Source organism: Hypanus sabinus, chromosome 11 (genome assembly GCF_030144855.1).
Source record: "Hypanus sabinus isolate sHypSab1 chromosome 11, sHypSab1.hap1, whole genome shotgun sequence".
NCBI classification, from domain to species: Eukaryota; Metazoa; Chordata; class Chondrichthyes; order Myliobatiformes; family Dasyatidae; genus Hypanus; species Hypanus sabinus.
Window position 1 is genome coordinate 69,053,730 of NC_082716.1, and position 27,497 is coordinate 69,081,226.

At 39.8% G+C, this 27,497-nt stretch overlaps 1 protein-coding gene across 3 annotated transcripts in view; it reads right to left on the bottom strand.

Moving 5' to 3' along the window:
• Positions 1-22,859, bottom strand: part of clcc1 (chloride channel CLIC-like 1) — a 45,571-nt gene extending 22,712 nt beyond the window's left edge. Inside the window, exons 1-5 of one of the 3 annotated variants that reach the window (XM_059984666.1) lie at positions 22,589-22,859; positions 10,606-10,749; positions 7,831-7,950; positions 6,318-6,428; positions 2,762-2,980 (exon numbers count right to left, since the gene is read on the bottom strand). In XM_059984666.1, coding sequence (XP_059840649.1) covers positions 2,762-2,980; positions 6,318-6,428; positions 7,831-7,950; positions 10,606-10,740 — 585 coding nt within the window. In that variant the 5' untranslated portion in view covers positions 10,741-10,749; positions 22,589-22,859. Of the gene's footprint in view, positions 1-2,761; positions 2,981-6,317; positions 6,429-7,830; positions 7,951-10,605; positions 10,750-22,339; positions 22,448-22,588 lie in introns of those variants that run through there. The other 2 variants (XM_059984667.1, XM_059984665.1) reach the window with 2 other exon arrangements.
• Between the last annotated feature and the right edge of the window lie 4,638 nt (positions 22,860-27,497).

Here is a 27,497-nt window from a genome sequence, read left to right on the forward strand (position 1 = left end):
GACAATTATTACCAAGCAACGCAGTGGTTCAATTATCAGAATACATACGTTTCTTAAGTGTTTCATACGCATAGAAAGGTAAAATATATACTATATACTAAGACAAACGTTTGACTGACGCTAAATAAAACCAGATGTATTTGTTCTGACTTACATACAAGTCCGACTTAAAGACAGACTCAGGATCAGAACTTGTATGTAACCCGGGGACTGCCTGTACTCTAATAAAGTTGAATATGACGTCTTTACCACCCCATCAATTTGTGCAGCTACGTTCAGGAAACCGTGTATTTGGACCCTAAAGTTCCTTGGTACATCAGTTCTATTGAGGGTCCTGCCATTAACTGTGTACTTTGCTATTTCTCTGCCCAAATCTGCAATATATCTGCGGTATCTGCGGTATCCTTTGGCCACCTTCTTCATTATTCACAGTGTCACCAACCTTTGCGTCATCTGCAAAATTACTAATCCATCAACCCATATTTTCATCCAAGTCATTTGTATGTGTCACAAACAGCTGACAGTCTGAAGAACCGAAGAATCTTCGGATTCCCGAAGAACAGCTCTAGTCATGTACCTCCAGCCAGGATAAGACCTATCAATCACTACCCTCCACCTTCTATGGGCCATCGGATTTGGAACCCAAACGACCAAGTCACCGTGGATCGCGTGCATCTGAATATTTGATTACGTTACTGTTGCGTTTTGGGGGAAGATTTGACCTCAGCAAGTGTCAAGTTATATATTAGTAGCGCACACTGCACATCTGAAAGGCATACAGGTATATTTAATATAGTCAATGGAATAACCCATTGTAACATTAGAGAGCACAACGCATAGTGATATTATAAACAGGCTTGTATACAGGGATAACTTCCCAGTTCAGTTTAAAACAGTACAACATGATTTATTACACTAAGATGACAGATGCCAATGTCATAAAACACCTAATCCACAGGATACTATTTCTGATTCCAGTACTCCCTCGAAGCTGCTCTGGAGCAAGAGTTTGGAATTATGTGCTCAAGTCTTTTTTCTGTTCTCTCACGTCTCTTTTTTCTTTTCAAAGTGGCTGGGGTCATGTTGGATTCCATGATCTACAGTTCAAGCTCAAGCTCCATTTGTTTCCATGGGCAGTGAATTCTTGCTTTCAGACTTGAGTGGCTTGGCGTTTCGAAATTTCAAGCTGCAGCTTGAAAGGTGGAAGGTGAGTCCAGCCCCGTGGACGACCTGATTCAGCAACTGAAGTGTCGCGGGAGATGGAAACATCAGGACAGCAGCTTGTGTGTGCTGCAGTAGAAAGGAGGCCCGTGTACTCACGTGAAGTCTCTCTCGATGGTGAGTGAGAGTCTGTTGGTCCTCAAGTCGGGGAACTTGGACAAGCGACGCTGCAGATTATAACATCAAAACAGAGAGCTGTTGGTCTCCCCGTTCACTGTGGCAGAAGCGATATCTCTCTCTACTTTACGAGTGGGAGAGACAGTCTGTCTGAGACGTCAAAGTGCTGGGATGGTCAGTAGTTTTTGATAGACTCTAGATCAGGGGTCGGCAACCATTACCACTGAAAGAGCCATATGGACCCAATTCCCACAAAAAAGAAAACACTGGGAGCCACAAAACCTGTTTGACATTTAAAATGAAATAACACTGCATACAACGGTTTTTTTTTGCCTTTATGCTATGTATAAACAAACTATAATGTGTTGCATTTATGAAATTGATGAACTCCTGCAGAGAAAACAAAATTACATTTCTGCATGCAACAAAAACATTTTGAACTCCGAAAAAAAGACGTTGGGTTAAAGGTTACTCCATGGTTAGCCTACTTTCGATCGAAAAATTAAAAGAAATCGCGCACTGGCGGGTGTCAGGGATTGGCAGTGGTGACGTATATTAATAGTGATAAAAAATACGTTGTGGCGGTGTGCTACATGCAGCGCTAAAATAACGACACTGCAGTCAAAGATAACTTTATTCGAACTAAACAGCCTTGCTTTTAAGCCTCCCTCAACCCGCCCCCCCCCCCCCCCTTGGGCGCCGATGCTCCAAAAGACACGTACTCACAAACCCCCCTATGCTATCTCCCTTAGCCGGAACGGTGGCTAATTGTGAGCCGGTTCGGATGTGCTAGGAAATGGGGTCGTCACAACATTTTATTTAGATTGTACAAGATCACCATAATCTTCAAATTTCAAATTACATTTCAAAAACTAACAAACCACGGGAAGCCGCAGCACAGAAATAAAAGAGTCGCATGCGGCTCCGGAGCCGCGGGTTGCTGACCCCTGCTCTAAATCACAATTCCTGGAGGCTTTGCTATTGCTTGCATGGTGGCTGGTGGGAGGTTGATGCTTTTGCTGGAGTGAGTGGGCGGAGGGGAGAGGGTGGGGTTGATGTTTTTGCTGCTGCCTGGGGGAGAGGAGGCTTTGAGGTTCTAATGCTTTCTGTCATTCATTCTTCCTGTTTCATGGATGTTTGGAAAGAGTAAGAATTTCAGGTTGTATACTGTATACATTCCCTGATATTAAATTGAACTATTAAGTCTTAAGAGTGGGATCCAAACCTACACCTCTTCAGGTATTATCAACTAGACCATGTTTGATATTTGTATGACTGCAAAGCAACATTCAACACTATTCAACTCATGCATAATTAATGCAAAATCATAACAAAACTAATGATCATGAAATATTTTTGGTTTATAAACTAATAAATTTCAACACAGTTATTTTTAATATGAATTTTAAAAAAAGTTTCTCACCTGAAGTACTGTAGAGAGATCCACTCCAAATTGGTTCTCAAACTTCCATTTCCAAACTTCAGGATCATGAAGCTTAAAATTAATCAGAAGTTTACTAAGTGCATCATCCAAAGGACCAGACTTCCATGGTTTACCATTGAGGAACATCTTTATCTCATTCACATCATGCTTTGTAACGTGAACCTCTGCATCATAATGAACTTCGTTTTCATCATCAGGCTAAAGAGAAAACATGAAAAATGTAAGGATTATTAAATTTTTAATTGCAACAATATTAGAAAGTATGGAAAAAAATCACAGAAAAATGTTTGATTCATTTTATAAAGATATTCTGATATATTTATTAATTTCTGGAGGAAAATTTATCTGATCCAGGATTTATGGAAACAATTTTCCTCTGTTCTATCAGAAAGAAATTGAATGACAGATTAAAGAAGGTCCCTCATTTAATCTCAAGAAGTCATTAATCAGTTCTACCTTGACATCGTTCTCCCTTCTTCCATAAACTTCCCTTGGCTCAATATTTAGTTTCTTTTTCCTAATCCAATATTATTTCTTCCTCTACACAACATGCAATATGCAAATTATTTACAACACTATAAATAACTTGAATAATACAGAACACTGAATCCCGTTTTATGTCTCTTCCTCCTACTACTATGCAGAAAAACAACTGCTAGGCCAAAACTTATCTACCATTTGCTGTTTTTATCTTATTGCATTTCAATATTGCTTCAGGTAAATACTGAAAGCCAAAACCAAGAGGAAAGAAAGGGAAAGAAATGATCAGGATTAGCTTGCAGGTGGCTCTGTTTAAAGTATCAGCAATGGATCATGACCACAGGAATAACAAAACTTACAATGATTAGTATAAGTGTATCTTAAAAGGCTTTAGAATAACAGTCCGACCAAGCTGCTGTGAAGTGCTGAAGAATTACAATAATAGCAAACCATAAAGTCACTCACAAGGAAGCATGCTGCATTCAATAACATTTTGATTGTAATTCCTCAGCACTTCACAGCAGCTTGCTCCAATAGTTATTCTAAAGCCCAAAGGGAACACCACAGGGAGATGGAGAACAGGCAGAGTGATGGGCAGAAAGAGAGAAAAAAAAGTGGGGGAGAAAAACTAAATATATCAGGGATGGGGTAAGATGGGGAGGAGGGGCATTAACAGAAGTTAGAGAAGTCAATGTTCATGCCATCAGGTTGGAGGCTACCCAGCTGGTATATAAGGTGTTGTTCCTCCAACCTGAGTGTGGCTTCATCTTGCCCTGTCTTGCCTTCTTTATTGCTACATCAATATGTTGTCCAGGTGAGGTTGTCCAAGATCTTGAAGCCCAGGAACTTAAAATTGCTCACTCTTTCCACTTCTGACCCCTCTCTGAGGACTCATGTGTATTCCTTCATCTTACCCTTTCTGAAGTCCACAATCAGTTCTTTGGTATTACTGGTACTGAGTGCAAGGTTGTTGCTGCAACACCACTCAACTAGGTGAAATATCTTATTCCTATATGCCCTCTTGTCACCACCTGAGATTCTGTCAACTATAGTTCTGCCAGCAAATTTACAGATGGCATTTGAGCTGTGCCTAGCCACACAGTTATGGGTATAGAGAAAGTAGAGAAGTGGGCTAAAGCACACATTCCTGAGATGTGCCCATGTTCATTGTCAGCGAAGTGGAGCTATTATTTCCAAGCTGTACAGATTGTGGTCTTCCGGTAGGAATTCAAGGACCCAGTTGCAGACAGAGGTACAGAGGCCCAGGCGTTGAAGCTTTTTGATCAGAATTGTAGGAATGATGGCGTTAAATGATGAGCTGTAGTCAATAAACAGTATCATGACATAGGTATTGTCCAGATGCTCCAAGGCCACGTGGAGAGCCAATGAGATGGCATCTGCTGTAAACCTATTATGGCAATAAGCAAAATGCAGTGGGTCCAGGTCCTTGCTGAGGCAGGAGTTTATTCTAGCCATAACCAACCTCTCAAAGCACTTCATCACTGGATAGAGAGGAACAGATAGAAGTTATTTACTTCAATTTCCAGAAGGCATTCGATAAGGTGCCACATAAAAGACTTAACTATAAGGATGCACTGAATTGGGGGTGATGTATTAGCATGGATAGAGGATTGATTAACCAATAAAAGCAGGGTGTTGGGATACATGAGTGTTACTCTGGTTGGCAATCAGTGGTGAGCGGTGTGCCGGAGGGGCTGATGCTGGGCCCGCATCCGTTCACGACATACATTAATGATCTGGAGGAGGGGACTGAGTGTACTGTACATACGTTTGCTAATGATACTAAATTGAGAGGAAAAGCAAACTGTGCAGGGGATACAGAGAGTCTGTAGAGAGATATAGATAAGTTATATGAGTGGGCAGGGGTCTGGCAGATGGAGTACAATGTTGGTAAATGTGAGGTCATCCACTTTGGAAGGAAAAATAGACGAACAAATTATTATTTAAATGGTAAAAGATCGCAGCATGCTGCTATACAAAGGGACTTGGAAGCGCTTACGCATTAATCACAAAAAGTTGGTTTGCAGGTGCAGCAAGCTATCAAGAAGACAAATGAAACGTTGGCCTTCATTGCTAAAGGGATTGAAGTTAAGAGCAGGGAGGTTATGCTACATCTGTACAGGGTACTGGTGAGGCTGCACCTGGAGTACTGTGTGCAGTTCTGGTCTCCTTACTTGAGGAAGGATATACTGGCTTTGGAGGTGGTGCAGAGGAGGTTCACCAGGTTGATTCCAGAGATGAAGGGGTTAGTCTATGAGGAGAGATTGAGTCATCTGGGACTGTACTTGCTGAAATTCAAAAGTATGAGAGGAAATCTTTATAGAGACATATAAAATTATGAAAGGGATAAATAAGATAGTGGCAGGAAAGTCGTTTCCACTGGTAGGTGAGACTAATACTAAGGGACATAGCCTCAAGATTCGAGGGAGTAAATTTAGGATGGAAATGATGAGTTACTGCCTTTGAGGCTACCTCAGTAGGTATATTTAAGACAAGGTTGGATAGATTTTTGCATAGTAAGTAAGGGTTGTGGGGAAAAGGCTGGTAGATGGAGATGAGTCCATGGTCAGTTCAGCCATGATCTTATTGAGATGGCGGAATAGCCTTGATGGGCCAGATGGCCGACTCCTGCTCCTATTTCTTATGTTTTTATGTGAGTGCTAGGTTCTGCAGAGAATTGCCACAACACATTTACAGTTAAGGAATAAGTGTTTTAAAACATCTTGCTAAAGTATTTGCCATAATTTTGGATTGGCATTCTTCCAGGCTCTATCCATAATGATTAATGAGAACCTGCTCTACCTGCAATAGTTGCATAACCCTAAAAACAGTTTCCAAATAGCTAAAATGAGGAGCTCAGACACGAAAACTGTAAAGTAACTCCAATTTTTAGCTGTCATCTAGGAAATGCAAACTTAATCCTGAAATTCACAGTTTTGAATAAACAACAAATGAATATTAACTTTAGTTGGAATAATGTACTGTAATGATGAAATAAAACTGTTGCCAAGTATCTTGTTATTGGAATACTTACCAAATGTAATCTTTCAATCTCTAGCAGCAGTTTATTGAGATATCTTTTAAAAACAGGATTGCAACTGATTCCTGATGCCTCAGCTGATTTTACATTTTTAATTTCTTCCAACTGTTTAAATAAAAAGACATTCATCTATTACACTTCCCACAGCAAACTTGCTTTAACAATAAAATGTAAATGGAGCAAAAATCACACACCAAATGAGGTAATAACAATTGGTATCCTGCAATACGAATCAAAATTCATATTACATACCAACTTAATACTCTGACTTTATCTTGCACCAATATTAAAAGTACAGTAGATTCTGGTTGATTGAGACAAATCGGGACCAGTATATTTTGGCCCAATTAAGAGGCTGCCCCAATTAGCCAAAGTTTCATGGAAATAGTTAAAAGGTGTTTAAAAAAAGATCAAATTACTGTTTAACTGATTAACAAATTAGGTATTTAAATAAAATACAGAACATATTAGAACACTACCAATACTACTACAGTACTATAAAACTGTGTATTAGTTCCTACTATGAACTAATCAATGGAGAAGTTCATCCAGAACATACAATCCTGTTGTTTTGATTGTATGTAAATGAACAAAATCAATGCAGACACCTAGTGCAGAAATTGGTTAATTTGCACTTCCATTGTAACCTTCAAGATACCTTCAAATTCTTCATAGTTCCTAACATTTTATAGTAGTAATCATTTCATTTTCACTCCTGGCTGTTTTTAGCATCTTCAAGCTTGAATGCTTGAAAGTGCATTGAGTAAAACTGTTCCGAATTGCCTTATTTCTTGCCAGCTATCAATAGGAAACTGTACCTCCTAGACTCCTCTTTGAATTGGCATCCAGCAACCCAAATTGATAAGATGACACAAGCACACACAACTGACACTATTTAAAAACTGTTCATTCTAACCGTGGTGTAGTGTCTAACTGCCACACAAGTGTGTGCCACTGATGCAAGTTAGAAACTGTTCGGCAACAGTCTTCTGTCCCAAGTATGTGTCATAGGAGAAACGTACTGGAAGATATAAAGCAGCTGCTTTATTCGACAAAACAAGGTATAACAGGCATCATATGGGGATGCCTTTGGTGGAAAGGTGTCGCTGGCCCAGTATGGGGCTCGATATTTTATGTGCTAAACATCAAAGGACAATTCCATATTTACAATTCTTTCTTTGAAACGACACACAAACTTCACACCTCCTCACTCGCAACATAATATATGAAAGGTCATGGTTCAAGTAGATGATCAACTCCCCATCATTTTCATTTTGCTTCCGGATATAAATTTTTAGATAGTTTTACAGAATTAAGTGATAAATTATGTTCTTGAATTAACTTTTAGCTACATAAAGCAATTGTCATTTATTACACCAAGAATATTTTTCTCTGCAAACTGGTTGAACAGCTATAAATATTCCATTCCTTTTCTGCTTTTTTAAAATTGACATGACACTTTTGCAACATAACATTTCACATTGAACTGGCAGAGAAAGTTACTAACCTTCTTCTGTAAACTATCTCGTGCTTCCTCACAGATTGTACAATCTGGACAGGTAACTTGGTCTTGATAAATTTCTGAGGTGCCTTTACTAGCTTCAGCATCATCTTGCTCATCTCTCTTCTTCAATGAAGTAAGTGGTAAAGAATTTAATTAAACATTATATAAAGATTCATTCATCAAATTATTTTAACTGCTTCTGGTACGTGAACAATGCTAGCAATATTTGAAGTCCCCCCCACACAAAATGGTGGAGGAACTCAAGAAGCCAAGCAGCATCTACAGAGGGGAATAAACAGTTAACATTATGGGGAAAGATCCCTCATCAACTACCAGTCGTGATGAAGGGTTTCAGTCCGAAATGCTGTTAATTCTGCAAATCCAAAATGAAAACAAGAAAATTTGGAAATAATCAGCAGGTTGGGCAGCTTCTGTGGGTGAAAGAGAGTCAACATTTTCAGTCAATAATCCTTAATCAGAATTAAGGAAAGTCACAAGTATTTCAAGTTGCAAAGAAAATGGAGGGATGCAGATTGAAGAAGATGAAGACTGAGTAAATGACACAAGTGGTGGTGACAGCTGAAAGAGTAGTAAAGACAAGTCTGTGGGAAGTGTCAATGGGTGACAAATGAAATCTGAAGTACCAGGAGAAAAAACTGAAAGCTAGAAACATGAGGATCAATATTAGAAAAAACAATGGTCAGAAACGATTGAATCCTGAAGGCTGTAGTGTGTCGTTAGAAGTGTCATACCTCAAAACAACACTCAGCTTTGATAGTACAGTGCAGAAGGCTGAAGACAGAAAGGTTGGAGTGTGTTGCAAAGCTAAAGCGATGGGATCAAGATTACTCTTACATTTCCTATTGTTGACTGAAATAGCTCTAGCAGCCAGGTCACCACCATTTCCTCAAAAACATTATACATGGGCAATAACTTCTTGTCTTGTCAGCATGCAAGAAATGAACAAAAATATTAATTTATTCAATACGTAAATGTACTTAAATTCAATTGTTCATATGAAACTAAATCCTATCTCACAAAGCATTTAACTAAGCAGCACCTATCAGAACACAGTCCATGTAATATGATGCCAGCTCCAGCAATGGGGGAAGAAGAGGGGGTGGGGGTGGGTGGCTGTTTCCAGGGATCGGGGTCATGGCTGGGTGTGCGGCTGGGAATCAGGAATGGTACCTGCATGTTGATAGGAGACAGGAACACTGGCATGATTTAGAGCCAGAGCCATTATCTCCTACCCTAGCCCAGGTACGCATGTGGATGTATGTAAAAGACAGTGAGCGTGAACCTACCATACGACACCTATGCCCAGTTTTGTATCTACTCCAATGACCTTTAAAACTGATGCAAGTCAATCTGGTCTCCTGGTGTTGAGGTGTCCGTTGCCATTGGCTCAGTCAAGTCTGAGTGGTGGTTGATGTTCGATGGCTACACCAAGTTCCAAGGAATCACTCTTGGTGTTCTTCCAGTCCTCAGGACTCTCCATATTACAACAGTCCTGAACTCTACACTGCTCTCCTAACTCAGGTACCCAGGCATCAACATCAGGAGATGGCCAGTTTACATAGCCACATAACCAGGTGGTGAGGACACCTTCCTGAAGTTGACATTCCAATTTACCCCATCAGATGCATTTAGCTTTGTGATTGACAGAGCTTGCCCACCATTTCAATGACTCCTCACAATATTTAGAGGATGTTATATCATCCAAATACAAAACCAACAACTATTGTCAACTGTACACTGGTCCCGGCACGGGAAGCTATGAATGAGGCCAAGAACATATCCTGGTCAGCAGCTCACAGGGAGATAAACCAATCTTCCTGCACAATTCACTGCCAAGTTGGGAACAGGTGCCATTCTTAGCAAAGAAGTGTGGAAGTCTAACTGTAATGCGTCCTTCTTTTGACAAATTTTGGAGCACAGTCTTGAAATAACCAATACCTTGTTTTATCAGAGAGACAAGCACAAGGCACCCACTCCACAGAATGGAATGTATTAGTCTGTATCATAATTTGAGCAACAAGCCATAAAGCTGTCCTCAGCACCAGTGTCATCACAGACACCAATAGGTATCAATGTCTGCATACAATAGTCCTCTTACTTCTGTGCCTTGGACTCCTACATTAGACATCTTATCCCATTGGGATGACGTTTGCAATGTTGCTTCCACAAGTCTTCCAAGCTCAGAGGAAGCACTGTATAAGTGAACCAACACCTGTGTATTCTCACAGACCTGCATTTTCAGAACTGTGGCCCAGATTACACTCAGTCTACACATATTTACATGCCTCACACCTGACTGCAGAAGGAATAAGTTTTGAACCCTGTGTATGTGTTGCTTTTAAATGCCTAATTTTACTATATGCCTTATGATGCAACTTCAAATTATATTCCAAGAAATTGTAGCATCAGCTCAAAATGAGACGATGGTGAATTGATGCAGTGTTCTCCATTGTTGCTGATCTGGCCCATTAAGTGGCTATATCTAAACAGATATGCATACAGCACATCTTTAGTACCACAAATATTAGTGATCTCTTTTTCAGACAGCTGTTGGGGCTTGCAGCAAAAGCATGGACTGTGGGAAATCAGAACGAGAAGCTAGGGGCTTCAGCAGTCAATGTAGATAGAGTTGGGCAAGACAAACAAGTTGAATAGCAAAATCCATAGACTCATTTCAAGTTACAAAGAGTTCCAAATTTTGAATGTTTCAGCTTACACCAGAATGAAGAAAACTAATGAATCTTTGCAGATAAATACCAGATATGGTCTTCTCATTGTACCACTTGCAGCATCATAGTTCACCATGTCTGTCGGATCAATCCATTCATCTTCGTCACCTTGTAATCCATTCACCACTAGCATCACTTCGCATATCAACCACAGCATGGACATGATCAAAATCTAAGAAAAGTAACAGACATTGTCAATTTACTTGAAGACAGTAAGATGTAGGAGCAGATATAGGCTATTCAGCCCATTGAATCTGCTCTGCCATTCAATCTGGCTGATACACTTTTCCTTGTTAACCCTCTTCTCATGCCTTCTTCCTTTAATCTTTGAACCATTTAAAATATACTGCTGCAATGCTCAGATTCACCCCCTTGGCTTGAAATTCATTGAGTATAGAATACAACACTCTATGGATCCTTAGGCCACAATGTTGTGCTGACTTTTTAAACTAATCCAAGATCAATCTAACACTTCACTTTTACATAGCCCTCCATTTTTCTTTCATTCATACCCCTATAAAAGAATCTTTTAAATGTCCCTACAGTATGTGGCTGTATTAGCACCCTTGACAGTGGTATCCATGCACCCACCAGTCTCTGTGTTAAGAAAATTACAGTAGCATGCAGAAGTTTGGGCACCCCAAGTCAAACTTTCTGTTACTGTGAATAGCTAAGTGAATAAAAGATGATCTGATTTCCAAAAGGCATAAAGTTAAAGATGACACATTTCTTTAATATTTTAAGCAAGATTACTTCTTTATTTCCATCTTTTACAGCTTCAAAATAACAAAAAAGGAAAAGGGCCGAAAGCAAAAGTTTGTGCACCCTGCATGGTCAGTACTTTGTAACACCCCTTTGGCAAGTATCACAGCTTGTAAATGTATTTTGTAGCCAGCTAAGAGTATTTCAATTCTTGTTTGGGGTATTTTCGCCCATTCTTCCTTCCTTTCAGTGAGATTCTTGGGCCATCTTGCATTTACTGCTCTTTTGAGGTCCACTCACAGATCTTCGATGATGTTTAGGTCAGGAGACTGTGAGGGCCATGGTAATACCTTCAGCTTGCGCCTCCTGAGGTATTAATAGTCCATTGTGGATTTTGAGGTGTGTTTAGGATCATTATCCTGTTGTAGAAGCCATCCTCTTTTCATCTTCAGCTTTTTTTTACAGACAGTGTGATGTTTGCTTCCAGAATTTGCAGGTATTTAATTCATTCTTCCCTCTACCAGTGAATGTTCCCTGTGCCACTGGCTGCAACACAAGCTGAAAGCATGATCGATCCACCCCCATGCTTAACAGTTGGAGAGGTGTTCTTTTCTGAAATTCTGCACCCTTTTTTTCTCCAAATCTTTTCAAATTTAATAGAAGTATCAAATACAACACTTCCTGAAGGTCTTTTGCAGTCAAACAGTGGTTTAGATTTGCCTTTCTAGCAATCCTACAAGCAGTTCTCTCGGAAAGTTTTCTTGGTCTTCCAGACCTCAACTTGACCTCCACCATTCCTCTTAATTCCTCTTAAATTATAATCATATAACCATATAATAATTACAGCATGGAAACAGGCCATCTCGGCCCTTCTAGTCCGTGCCGAATGCTTACTCTCACCTAGCCCCACCTACCTGCACTCAGCCTATAACCCACCATTCCTTTCCTGTCCATATACTTATCCAATTTTTTTTTAATGACAATATTGAACCTGCCTCTACCACTTCTACTGGAAGCTCGTTCCACACAGCTACCATTCTCTGAGTAAAGAAGTTCCCCCTCGAGTTACCCCTAAACTTTTGCCCCTTTACTCTCAACTCATGTCCTCTTGTCTGAATCTCCCCTACTCTCAATGGAAAAAGCCGATCCACGTCAACTCTATCTACCCCCTAATTTATGCAAGAAAAACTAATCTAGCAATCTAATAACTAATAAGGAAAAAAAAGAAAAAAGAAAAAATGAAAAAAGGGCTGTTTATAATATCTAACAAAAATACAAAATCAACAGTGTCGTCAACTCCGATCTCTCAACATATGTAAAATCAAAACTAGAAGAACAAATAGGCTTGGAACAGGGTCACATTACATCATATGAAAATATTGAATAAATGGTCTCCACATCTTTTCAAATTTAATAGAAGTATCAAATACAACACTTCTAATTTTTTCTAAATTTAGACATAACATAGTTTGAGAAAACCAATGAAAAAAGGTAGTGTGGCGACCCACTTCCTAGCGCACTCGAACCGGCTCACAAATAGCCAGCGCACCGGCACAAAGGCCAGTCCCAAAAGGGCGCCAGGTCTGCTTCACCAACAAAGGGAAAAAGCCTGCGGGGGGTTGTGAGTACATGTCCCTTACAGCATCCGCGCCCGGGGAGGGCGGGAAGAGGGAGGCTTTAAAGCAAGGCTGTGAAGTTCGAATAAAAACATCTTTAATTGCAGTTTACCGACTCCGTGTCGTTATTTTAGCGCTGCGTGTAGCACACCGCTACAGTAGGAGGGTTAATTTCTTTCCAATTCAACAAAATAGATCTTCTAGCCATTAATGTAAGAAATGCAATCATTCGACAAGCAGAAGAGGATAAATGGACTGAGTCCATCATTGGTAAACCAAAAATTGCAGTAATAGGATGAGGTTGTAAATCAATGTTCAATACCGTGGAAATAATATCAAAAATGTCTTTCCAGTATTTTTTCAAAAGCCGACAAGACCAGAGTTAAAGACGCTATCTCAGAATGACATCTGTCACAAATAGGATTTATATAGGAATAAAAATGAGCCAATTTATCCTTGGACATATGAGCCCTATGCACAACCTTAAACTGTATTAATGAATGTCAAGCACATAGAGATCATAAATTAACTAACTGAAGAATTTTATCCCAATTCTCAATAGGGATAGTAAGATTAAGTTCTCTTTCCCAATCTTTTTTAATCTTATAGAAGGGCTCTGAACGTATCTTCATAATTACATTGTAGAGTTTTGATATTAGCCCTTTCTGAGAAGGATTTAGTTCAAACAAATTCTCCAAAACACCTGAAGACACAAGATTTGGAAAGGTAGGAAGTACAGGATTTAAGAAATTCCTAATCTGTAAATATCAAAAAAAATGAAATCTAGGCAAATTATATTTATTAGATAATTGTTCAAAAGACATAAAACAATTATCCAAAAATAAATCGGAAAATCGTAGTAATCCTTTAGTCTTCCAAGCTGAATAAGCTTGGTCTATAATAGAAGGATAAAAAAAGCAATTGGATACAATAGGAATATTTAAAACAAACCGAGTCAACCCAAAAAATTTCTGAAATTGAAACCATATACGTAAAGTATGTTTAACTATCGGATTGTCAATTCGTTTCTGCAATTTAGAAAGAGCAAAGGGAAGAGAAGACCCTAAAATAGAACCCAATGAAAATCCTTCTACAGATTTAATTTCCAGGTTCACCCAATGAGGGCTAAAAGATAAATCCCAATCCTTTAACCAACATATCAAATATCGAATATTGACTGCCCAATAATAAAATCTAAAATTAGGCAATGCCAATCCACCTTCCTTCCTTGCCTTCTGTAAATATTTTTTTTACCTAATCTAGGATTTTTATTCTGCCATATATATGAGGAAATTTTTGAATCAACATTAGCAAAAAAAGATTTCGAAATAAAAATTGGTACCGTTTGAAATATATAGAAAAACTTGGGTAAAATAACCATCTTAATAGCATTAATCTGACCTATCAGAGATAAAGATAATCGTGACCATTTAGTAAACAAACATTTAATCTGATCGATTAGGGGTAAAAAATTAACCTTAAATAAGTCCTTATAGTTTTTTGTGATTTTAATCCCTAAGTAAATAAAAGAGTCATTAACTAATTTAAGAGGTAAATTTCCATAAATTGGAACCTGTCTATTTAAAGGAAACAATTCACTCTTACTAAGATTTAATTTATATCCGGAAAAATTACTAAATTGAGCCAACAATGATATAACTGCAGAAATGGATTTCTCAGGATCAGAAATAAATAATAATAAATCATCTGCATATAATGATAGCTTATGTATATCCATCCCACGATTAATGCCAAAAATGTTCTGTGATTCTCTGGTAGCAATTGCCAAGGGTTCTAAAGCAATACCAAATAATAATGGACTAAGAGGACAGACTTGTCTAGTACCCCGAAATAAGCGAAAAAGGGAGATCTTTGATTGTTAGTAAGCACTGAGGCTACCGGAGTATGATATATCAGTTTAATCCAGGAAATGAATGTCGGACTAAAATTAAACTTCTCAAGCACAGTAAATAAGTATGGCCATTCAACTCTATCAAATGCTTTCTCCGCATTTAATGAAATGACACATTCTGAAGTGCTATGTGAAGGAGTATAAACAATATTCAATAATCTCCTAACATTGAAAAAAGAATAGCGATTTTTAATAAAACCAGTTTGATCTTCCGAGATAATTTGAGGTAATACCTTCTCCAGTCTGGATGCCAGTAACTTGGAAAAGATCTTGGAATCTACATTCAATAAGGATATTGGTCTATAGGATGCACAGTCAATAGGGTCTTTATCTTTCTTCAATATTAAAGAAATGAAAGCTCTATAAAAAGATTGTAGCAGATTACCCAATCTAATTGCTTCTTCAAAAACCCTGCATAACCAAGAGTAGCAGAAAAACATTTTAAAAATTCTACTGTATACCCATCTGGACCTGGTGCTTTCCCAGAATTCATAGAGGAAACAACCCCTTTAATTTCTGCATCTGTAATAGGAGTTTCTAATATTGAAAGATCATCTGATGATAATTTTGGAAAATTCAATTTCCCAAGAAAATCACACATGGTATTATAATCATGAGAGAATTCAGAATGATACAGGGAGGTATAAAAATCTTGAAAAGATTTGTTTATCTCATCATGGTTAACTGTCAGATCCCCATTCCGCTGACGAATCTTAGTAATTTGGCGTTTAACCAAAGCAATCTTCAATTGACTAGCTAACAGTTTACCCGATTTATCACTATGTACATAAAAATCAGATCTGGTTTTCATTAATTGATTTTCAATTGAAAATGTAAGTAATAAACTATGTTCCATTTGAAGTTCAACCCTTTGTTTGTAAAGCTCCTTACTAGGAGTGATCGAATATTTCTTGTCAATCTCTTTAATTTTATCAACCAATAAAAGAGTTTCCTTCTTAATGCGTTTTCTCAGACCAACGGAATAGGAGATAATCTGTCCACGTATATATGCTTTAAAAGTGTCCCAAAGTGTTCCACAAGAAATATCATCCGTGGAATTAGTTGAAAAGAAGAAATCGATCTGTTCCTTCATAAATTTAATAAAATCCGGATCTCGTAGTAAGGTAGAATCAAATCGCCATTGTCTAGCATTAGAAGCTGTATCCGTAAATTTAATAGAAAGTTTTAATGGAGCATGGACAGAGATGGCTATAATATCATAATTACAACCAATTACCAATGGAATAAAACAAGAGTCAATAAAAAAAATAATCAATTCTCGAGTAAGAATGATAAACATGTGAGAAAAATGAAAACTCTTTGTCCTTAGAATGCTGAAATCTCCAAATATCAAAAATCCCATTATCAGTCAAAAAATAATTGATGTAAGTGGCTGACTTATTAGGTAAAGTCTGAGTAGATATAGATCTGTCCAACAAAGGATTTAAACAACAATTAAAGTCACCACCCATTATTAACTTATATTCGTTTAGATTAGGTAAAGAAGTAAATAAGGACTTTAAAAAAATCGGGATAATCCACATTTGGAGCATAAACATTAACCATAGCAACCTTTTTGTTAAAAAGTAACCCAGTAATTAACAGAAATCTACCATTCGGATCTGAAAAAATATCGTGTTGGACAAATGCAATAGAGGAGTCAATAAAAATTGAAACTCCCTTTACTTTAGCATTCGAATTCGAATGGTACTGTTGATCCCTCCAAAACCTAAAAAAGCGATCATTGTCCTCTGTCCTCACATGAGTTTCTTGTACAAAAATAATATGTGCATTCAGTCTTTGGAATACCTTGAAAATCTTTTTCCATTTAATCGGATCGTTTAAGCCATTAGTATTCCAAGAGACAAAATTAATATTCTGAGCCATATTTCTGAAATCAACTCTTTGGTATATAAAGAGTTAACCAAATTATGAACTCATGCACCCGGAAGAGGAACAAAAATAAGGGGCGGGCCCGGAAGTGACAACATCACAGACATTTTAGTAGTTTAAAATCAGCCTAAATGAAAAAACTAAAAAAAACTGATGTAAAGAACATAAGATTTAGAAAAAGACCTCCCACAACCCACCCAAGAGGAGAGAACCCCTCCCCAGCCAGGAAAAGGCTGGGAAGAAAGAGAAATGAAACTAAATCTACCCCCATATCAACAGAAGGCAACTCCGTATTTAAAGGATAAAAAAGATCCACCCAAACTCTAAAGAAATAATCACTATACTAAAACCAAACTTCCTAATATAATTGCTAGTAAAAAAAAACAAAAAGAATATAATCACTAGTAACTTATAAATCAGGTTAAAACCCAAACAAACCAAAAAAAATTTTAAACTGTGATAAGAAATGCATTATAGGAAGAAGACGAGAGAAAAAAAAATGGCGAAATCAAAAAAAAGCCAAAAATATTTTAGAGAAGAAACCGCCAACTTAGTAAAAAAAAATTCACCTTCGAAGGATTAATAATAATGACCAAAGATAAAGTACAGTGATTGAAGCAAGTAAAATAAAAAGATTATTATGTCAAAAAAAAACTTTAACTAGAGTATAAAATATAGAGTAAACCTACACCAATAGCCAGAAACAAAATCTGGTTTTGGAAACAAAAACCATCTTGCAACGATCAAAAGTTCTCATTCAGAAAGCTTCTAGCTTCAGATGTAGAAAAGAAAACACACCGAGATGCATTGGGAGGCGAGATTCTGAGCTTCGCAGGGTATAAGAGCACAGGTTTTAGATTTTTCTCATAACATTTGGACATCAGAGGTTTAAAAAGAAGCCTTGCCTTCATTACTTCTGGACTAAAATCCTCCACTAATTGAAAATTGAATTCTTGGAATTTGACCATCCCTACACGCCGAGCCACATGAATAAGTTGCTCTTTAACATGCACATAACGAAATCGGACAATTACAACCAGTGGTTTAGCTGAAGCACTTGGTGATCGAAGCATAATTCTGTGAGCGCGATCAAGTAACGGAGGACTGTCTGGGAATACAGAAGGGAACGCATCCTTTAAAAGTTGAGCAAAATACTTCGAGGGGTCCCCTTGTTCAATACCTTCCAGGAGACCAAGTATGCGTAAGTTCTGTCTTCTGGACCGATTTTCAAAGTCGACACTCTTTCCACCTGTTTAATTGTCGAAGATAATTTCTGCTCCAGTTTTTCGATTATCAAGTCTCGCTTCCGAGCGTCCTCTTGCAAAGTTGCGATTAGAGCTTGCTGCTGGTTAACTACTGAATCAGTCTTATCCATATAATCCTGAAAAGCCTTTATATCTTGTTTGAAAATTTGCCGTTGTTCTTCAAATTTTTCATTTAAAACCTCCAATAACATTTCATAAGTCAATTCAGTGCACTTAGGATCGGTCTTTTTCTTCTTCCCGTTCCCGTTAGAATCTTTCCCAGGTTCTCGCCCTTTAGATCTCAGAGCCATTTCTGTATTCATTTCTTCAAAATTCACAATAAACTCTTAAAGATAAGTCCAAAAAAGTACAAGAATCTTTTGGTGTAGGTAAAAGTAAGTTAAATAAGGGTGATCATAGGTTAAAAAAAGTAAAGGTTATGGAGTGAATCTGAAACAGTGCTCATTCCATGAGCGTCTCCTGCTGACCTCCCAGGTAACATTCTAGTAAATCTCCTCTGTACTCTCTTTATTTTTCTGACATCTTTCCTATAATTCGGTGACCAGAACTGTACACAATAGTGTTTAATAGTGTCTAATAAAATAGTGTTTGTTAACAGTAGAACCAGAGTCCAGGTGTGTTCCATTTCTGCTGGTTCTTTTAACCTGTTATGGGGGATGTAACACAGGAAATAAAAAAAGTAGTGGTGGAGTTAATGGGCGGGTGTGTTGATCAGCCTTACTGCTTGGGGAAAGTAACTGTTTTTTGAGTTTGGTGGTCCTGGCATGGGCGTGATGTAGCTTCCTCCCTGGTGGGAGTAAGACGAATAGTCCATGAGCAGGGAGGGTGGAATCCTTCATGATGCTATTGACCCTCTTTTAGCACCTTTCTGTATATATGTCCTTGATGGCGGGTAGCCTGGTTAGGTCGTTTTGTCTACCCATTGTAAAGCACTCCTGTCTACCACAGTACAGTTTCTGTACCAAGAAGTGATACATATCGTCAGGATGTTCTCTACTGTCCCTTTATAGAACGACGCAAATACAGATGAGCAAAGTCTAGCTCTCTTCAGCCTCCTCAGAAAGTACATGCACTGGTGAGTTTCCTGACAGTGTAGGAAGTGTTCTGGGACCATGAGAGGTTGTGTGTGATGTGCTCTCAGTAGTTTGAAGCTTCATGCAGTTTCCACTATAAAGAAAAGTGTGAGTAGTTCAGGCTCTGAAGTCGATAACCATCTCCTTTGTCTTGTTGACATTGACAGAGAGGTTATTTGCCTGGCACCAGGCCTCAAGCTCTTCCACCTCCTCTCTGCAGGCGGTCTCATCATCGTTGGTGATGAACCACACCACTGTCATGACATTGGTGAAGCTGACAATGAGGTTGCTCAGGCGTTTGACTGTTCAACTCAAAGTGCAGTCAATTCATCTGTTTCTCAGACTAGTGGTTCCTCATGTTTGTTTGTGCCCGTATAATAGCAAAAGTATCCTTTCTCTCTTATTCTGGGTCTTAAAGGCGTAGATTCACCTGAAGAACAGTCGATGTCAAATGCATATTAAAAAAAACTGACAACTGCTTCAAAAAAGAATATCACAACTAAATGGCACTTGTTGAGAAAGTTCAAAGTTAATTAAATAATACACAGATCATAAATGTACAGTTGATAAATGGCACAAGATAGGGTAGCTGACGTTTCAAAATGAACAGTTTAATTTGTATCTACTCTTACCAAATATGCACTTTCATCAATTTCAATCAAGTCAATAATAAGCCATATATTGAGCTGATACTTCCACATTGCAAATGCGCCAGAACTTGAGTTCAGCTCTGCACTTGTCCTTCTCATGCGTTACTGCGGCATTTATATATAAATATAACCACAAATACCAACAATCCCATAGCAATTCAATCAGAAAAATATCTAGCCGAAGAACTGAGTCCCAGAATTCAAATGGTTCATACATAGGCACTGAACAATCTACTTATCTGATGAACCGACTACTGTTGAACAAAATTAATGCCAAGACAAGCTTCCAACATATTTCTGTGCCCTCTCTCAGACATTTCACAACCTTTACATCACCCAACACCACCACTACCCCAGTTCATCTATCTATATACTACTAAAACTCTCAAGCTCTGTTTGTGACCTCCAATTAGCCCAAACGGTGCATTACAGCGGCACTTTTTTGACTAAATCAACTTAAAATGTGCTAACTTACAGAATGCAGGCAACGCTCAGGGTTATATATTTGTATAAAATTGCTCACTCATCAATCAACAGGCCCCACTTTCCACAACCCGAGCCGATTCCAGCTTTAATGGAAACCACGACGCATGCGCATGGCCAGCCTCAGCAGCACTTCACAATGCTCACAGCAACAAAACCAGGCAGAGCAAAAGGGTAGGGCAGCTCTATTTCGAGTAGTCACATTCTGCTAATCACCATCAACATGTGCAGGATTGGGACAGATCTAACTGCCACCCATCAATCAGAGACAAATTAAATCTCATTGTAATGATGTACTTTTAAACATCCATCAAACCCTTTGCTGCAGTCAAAGGACAGCGGTGACTATATCATGTCCATTTAGGAGAGTGCCAACCATATCATCAAGAATAATCAGCATCCTGGAGGCTTTGGTGTTACTGGTTCGTATCTTCTATCCAGCATTAGGGTAAAAGAATATGGTCAGCCTAATTATGCCACATGCAAAGAGAAGGGGGACATTATGGTCACAAGATTACGCCAAATGTCGTCGGGAAGCAGCAAGGAGAGGGAGAGAACAAGAATCAGATAAGGCCAAGGCCGCACGACTCCAGGATCAGAGACAAAAAACAAACAGCAGAAGAGATAAAGAGACTGGGGATGAAAGGACTGCACGTCTCCAGAATGACAACGAAAGGCAAAGAAGGAGGAGAGAGGAAGAGACAAAGGAGCTGAGAAATGCATGGTTCCAGGATCAGAGACAAAGAACAAACAGCAGAAGAGACGCTGGATGAAAGGACTGCATGTCTCCAGAATGACAACGAAAGGCACAGGGGTGGCAGATCAACCAGAAATGTTGTCATCAAAGGTGTCCTTCGTTAAACGAGGAAGAGCTATGTTTGTCTTGCTACGTGTCTTTCTTCTTTAATTTCCAAAGCACATCACATCAGACTGCACTACCTTTCTCTCAAAGGGTGCCCCAAAGGGTCACCCGGTTGTCTAGTCTACTTCTAAAAACTTCAACCACACCTTTGCCAAGTTAACTTTATTTTGTTGACTATTTCCTAACCAGACTGCCTCCTTCAATTATCCAAACAAGGTCATCAAACCCTACACTGCCCTCCAAACAAAACTTAGCAGGTCAAGTTGCAGCTGTAAGAAGAGAAAGAGAGATAATTATTCAGACTCAAGACCTTTTCTCAGAACCAAGACAACGACAAACTGGCTAAAGCGTAACAAGGTAAATCAATGAGTGAACGGGAGGAAGTAAGACAGTGAAAGCATAAAGGAATGTAGGAATTACAAGAATGCAGAATAGAAAAACAGACAGGCAGGCCCATAAAGTATAAAAGGGAAACATAAACAAGCTGAACTAACATTGCTGATGGATGAAAGATACTGTCTGAAATCAAATTACTATTCAGTGCTAAGACGCTGCCACATCCCCTGACAGAATATGAAGTGCCATCCCACCAGACTGTAACAGTACAGCGTATGAGTGGGGTGGAGAATTAAAGAAGCAACAGGAAGTTCATATCATTGGAAGTAATTGCATGCAAATCCTGCCAAAGCTGTTGTAGAGGTAATCATGCAATGGTTAAGGCAGCAGAATTAATAACATTGTCAAGTTCTGCATGAGCACAGGAGGCAGGCAGCACCAATGCAATCACTGATGTACTGGAGAAAGTGTTGAGGCAGTGAGCCTTGCTCCATATATCTCACAAAATGGCAAGCATATCTAGGGCCTATAGCCACCTCTTTGATGTGGAGAAAGTGAGAGCAGTTGAAGGAAATTTGTTTTACGTGATAAATTCTGTGACAGGAATGGGTGTCCATGGACTTTTGCTCCAGGAAGAAACTCCATGGACTTTTGCTCCAGGAAGAAGCACGGGGCCCTTAGGTCATCCTGATGTGGGAAAGAGGAGTGAGATAGGATATTCATTTGTAAAGATGAGCCTTTAAGACCAAAGAACTGGAAACGGTCAAAGTGGCAAAAGCCATTAGATATGTCATGGATCTAACTCGGATTGGATGTACCAATCAAGAAAGGACAAAGTTTCGAAAGAAAATAGTGTTTGTTGGGACAAAAACAAGCTGAAACAATGGGTCTATTAGGCTGTGCTGCTTATGGATTTTGGGTATGAGATAGAAGCAGGCCTTGTGGGGTTAGGACTCTATAATCTGAATACCGTGGAGTGAAGCTCTCTCAGTAAAATGAACTCTGAATCTTTGCCCTCCTTTTGAAATTTTTCATCGGCGTCGGCTGAGCGTAGCGCCTTAGGGTGAGGCTGAAAGGAACACAACGGGTTCAAACTCGGTTCGAACTGAATCTACAGTTCACGAGCTCCTTCGTGACAGGAAATCACAAACCGCAGCCCGGGCTACGGCGAATGGGGAAGGCGCGGCCAAAAACGGAAAACAACGACATATGACCTTACCGTTAAACCCGTACCAGTTGAGCAAATCGAAACGATCCACGAGACATGACCCGACGCACTTGCGTCCAACCGTCCTGCGTAGCACGTCCGCCGTAATGCAGAACAAAGCCTCGAGTCTGAGCAGAGGACGTAATGTCTCTGTGACCAAGAAAAAGGCAGCAATAAAACAGGCGCGGGGTTACAGAAAAAAGTGTTGAAAATGTTACAATGAATGTTAAAAAGGCTGTTTATCTGAAATGGAAGGCGGGTCGCGGGAGGACAGGATACAACAAATGCCACTGACGGATTCAAATGAGAAGTACAGTACTACCTCACCTGGAAGGGCTGCCAAATAATAGTGAGGGAGGAGGAATAAGACAAAGTGCAAGATTTGGGACTGATGCAGGGAGATGTGCCTGGAAGTTGATCGGCAATGGGTCATTGCCACTTCAAATCAATCAAATAAAATCAATTTTAATTATCATTCAACCATACATAGATACAGCTGAACAAGAAAACGTTCTTCTGGGTCCAAGGTGCAAAACTTTCAAAATACTGAGTAACATAATTCAAAATAAGAAGTATATTAAACTGCAGCACCAGTAGTGAGGGCCAAGAAGGTAAGGACCAGGGAGGCACAGGAGCGTTTACAGGACTGCTTTGAATTGGTGGACTGGACTGTGCTTTTAGGAGGTCACCTTAGAGTCTGTTTGTGTGGACGAGTGTGTGACTATGAAAACTGACTGTATATTCCCAAACCAAAAGCAATGAATGAACCAAGAGGTCTGTAGTCGGCTGAGGGCTAGATGTGTGGCATTTAAGTCTGGCCATCCAGGTCTGTGTAACAAAACCAGGTATGAGCAACCGAGGGCTACTTCACTAGCCAAGAAACAATTCCAGGAGAGTTTAGAGGATCACTCTGGGAGAGACTGCAGGCCATTACTTCCTACAAAGCAAAACCAAACATCATGAATGGCAGCAATGCTTCGGTACCAGACGAGCTCAACACCTTTCATGGTCACTTTGAAAGAGAGAATAAAACCACGGCTTCGAAGACCCCTGCAGCATCTGATCACTCTGTGACCTCTATCTCAGAGGCTGATGTCAGGCTGTCTTTCAAGAGGATAAACCCTCACAAGGCAACAGGGCCCAATGAGGTACCTGGTAAGGCTCTGAAAACCTATGCCAACTAACTGGCGGGAGCATTCATAGACATTTTTAATCTCTCACTGCTACAGTCAGAAGATCCCATCTTGCAGAACCTGGGCCTCTGTACCTCACTCTGCAATTGGATCATCAACTTCCTAACCGGATTGGTGATAACACATCCTCCTCGCTGAAGATCAACACTTGTGCACCTCAGGAGTGTGTGCTTAGCCCACTGCTCTACTCTCTGTATACACATGACTGTGTGGCTAGGATACCCATCTATAAATTTGTAGATGATACAACCATTGATGGTAGAATCTCAGGTGGTAACGAGAGGGTGTACAGCAGTGAGATATGCTAACTAGTGGAATGGTGCCACAGCAACAACCTGGCACTCAACTTCAGTAAGACGAAAGAGCTGATTGTGGACTCCAGGAAGGATAAGATGGAGGAGCACATACCAATCCTCAGAGAGGGATCGGAAGTGGAGAGAGTGAGCAGTTTCAAGTTCTTGGGTATCAAGATCTCTGAGGATCTAACCTGGTCCCAACATATTGATGTAGTCATAAAGGAGGCAAGACAGGTTATACTTCATTAGGAGTTTGAAGAGACTGGGGATGTCAACAAATACACTCAAAAACTTCTATGGTTGTACCAAGGTGAGCATTCTGACAGGTTACATCACTGTCTGGTATGGAGGGGCTACTGCACAGGACTGAAAGAAGCTGCAGAAGGTTGTAAATCTAGTCAGCTCCATCTTGGGTACTAGCCTACAAAGTACCAGGACACCTTCAGGGAGCAGTGTCTTAAGAAGACAGTGTCCATTATTAAAGACCTCCAGCACCCAGGGCATGCCCTTTTCTCACTGTTACCTGAAGGCACACACTCAGCAATTCAAAAACTGCTTCTCCCTCTCTGCCATCCTAAATGGACACTGAATTCTTGGACACTACCTCACTTTTTTTAATATACAGTATTTCTGTTTTTTGCACGTTTGATTTACTTGTTTATTTATTATTTTATTTTATTTGTTACCGTTATTTTCTTCTCTTCTAGATTATGTATTCCATTGAATTGCTGCTGTTAACAAACTTCATGTCACGTGCTGGTGATAATAAACCTGATTCTGATCTGATCTCACCTGCTCCAAAATTGCAACAATTACACCAGTGCCCAAGAAGAGAGAGTCGGCTGCCTCAAGGACCATTGTCCAGTAGGATTCACATCTATGGTGATGAAATGCTTTGAGAGGTTGGTCATGACCAGAATCAACACCTGTGTCTGGAAGGATCAGGACCCACTGCAATTAGCCTATTGCCACAATAGGTCTACAGCAGCCACGATTTCAATGGCAATCCACACAGCCATAGATTGCCCGGACAATGCAAATGCCTATGTCAGGATGCTGTTCATTAATTCAGCATTTAACACCAACATTCTTACTGTCCTTACTGAAAAGCTACAGAAACCAGGCCTCTGTACCTCCCTCTGCAACTGGATCCCCGACTTCCTAACTGAAAGACCACGATCTGTGCAGATCGGAAATAACATCTCCACCTCACTGACAACTAACAGTGGTGCACCTCAGGGATGTGTGCTTAGCACATTACTCAACTCCCTCTACACCCATGACTGAGTGGTTAGGCATACCTCAAATGCCATCTATAAATTCGTTGATGATACAACTATTGTTGGCAGAATTTCAGATGGTGATGAAAGGGCGTACAGTAGTGATATGCCAGTTAGTTGAGTGATGCTGCAATAACCTCGCACTCAGCATCAGCAAGATCAAAGAGCTGCTTGTGGACTGAAGGAAGGGTAAGACGAGGAAACACAAACCAATCATAAAGCATGTTGGATGATTTCAGCATTTGTTTTTACATAATTCTGCGTGTCTTGAAATTTAACTATTCTCCCTCTGTATTCCCACTTTCACCAAATTTCCATTTCAAACATGTTTCCTCTGTAATTGCTTTCACAGCTTACTTCTGCTAGAATTTCTGGACTTTTAAGAGATAAAGCAGTTTCTGCAGCACCTTTTCCTCTGTGATGTGGAAACCATAAAGAAAGGGTGCAGAGGAGATTTACAAGGATGTTGCCTGGATTGGGGAGCATGCCTTATGAGAATAGGTTGAGTGAACTCGGCCTTTTCTCCTTGGAGCGATGGAGGATGAGAGGTGACCTGATAGAGGTGTATAAGATAATGAGAGGCATTGATTGTGTGGGTAGTCGGAGGCTTTTCCCCAGGGCTGAAATGGCTAGCACAAGAGGGCATAGTTTTAAGGTGCTTGAAAGTAGGTAAAGAGGAGATATCGGGGTAAATTTTTTTAATGCAGAGTGAGGGGTGAGTGCTTGGAATGGGCTGCCAGCAATGGTGGTGGAGGCAGGAACAATTGGGTCTTTTAAGAGACTCCTGGACAGGTATATGGAGCTCAGAAAAATAGACGGCTATGGGTAACCCTAGGTAGTTTTTCAGGTAAGGTCATGTTCGGCACAGTTTTGTGGGCCGAAGGCCCTGTATTGCGCTGTAGGTTTTCTATGTTTCAATCCTCATAAGAGGGATCAGAAGTGGAGAGAGTGAGCAATTTCAAGTTCCTGGGTGTCAATATCTCTGAGGACCTAACCTGGACACAACATATTGATGCAGCTATAAAGATGGCAAGACAGCGGCTATATTTCATTAGTAATTTGATAAAATGTGGTTTGTCAACTAAAACACTCAAAAACATCTACAAATGTACCGTGGGGTAAGAGCATTCTTACTGGCTGCATCGCCATCTGGTATGGGGGGTGCTGGTGGTGCGGGGTGGGTGCTTCTGCACAAGATCAAAATAAGTTGGAGAAAATTGTAAAATTAGTCAGCTCCCTCATGGGTACTAGCCTCTGTAGTACCCAAGAGAGCTTCAAGAAGTGATGCCTTAGCAAGGTGGCGTTCACCATTAAGGATCCCTACATCCAGGACATCCCCTCTTCACACTATTATGGTTGCACACACTCAGCGATTGAGAAACTGCTTCTTCCCCTCTGCCATGCAATTTCTAAATGGACATTGAACCCATGAACACTTTTTATTTGTTTTTTGCATTACTTATTTGAACTTAAATATTTTATATATATATATATACACACACACACTTAATGCAACTCAGTTCCTTTCTCTATTATTATTTATTGTGTATTTCATTGTACTGCTGCCGTAAAGTTAACAGATGTCACAACATATGCTGGTGATATTAAATCTGATTCTGATTCTGAAAATAAAAAAGGTGGGGGGAGGTGAAGGAGTACAAACTAGAAGGTGATTGGTGAAACCGTGTGTGTGTGGGAAGTGGGATGAAGAAAGAAACTGGGAGGTGATAGGTGGAATAGGTAAAAGATTAAAGAAGGAATCTATAGGGGTGTGGACCATATAGAGCTCCTGGGGGAGGTGAGGAGAAGAGGTAAGAGGAGGGCCAGTGGACAATAGAGGGAGGGAGAGGGAGAAAATTACCAGAGGTTGGAGAGATCGATGTTCATGCCTTCAGGTTGGAGGCTACCTAGATAGAATATAAGGTAATGCTCCTCCAACCTGAGAGTGGCCTCATCAGGGCAGAAAAGGAAGCCATGAACCGACATGTTGGAATCAGAATAGAAATTGGAATTTAAAAGTTCGGCCACCAGGAAATCCAGCTTTTTGTGGATGGAGCGAAGGTGCTTGACAACGAGGTACCCACAACTATGTTGGGTCTCACCAATGTAAAGGAGGATATACGAGGAGAACCAGATACAGTAGATGACTCCA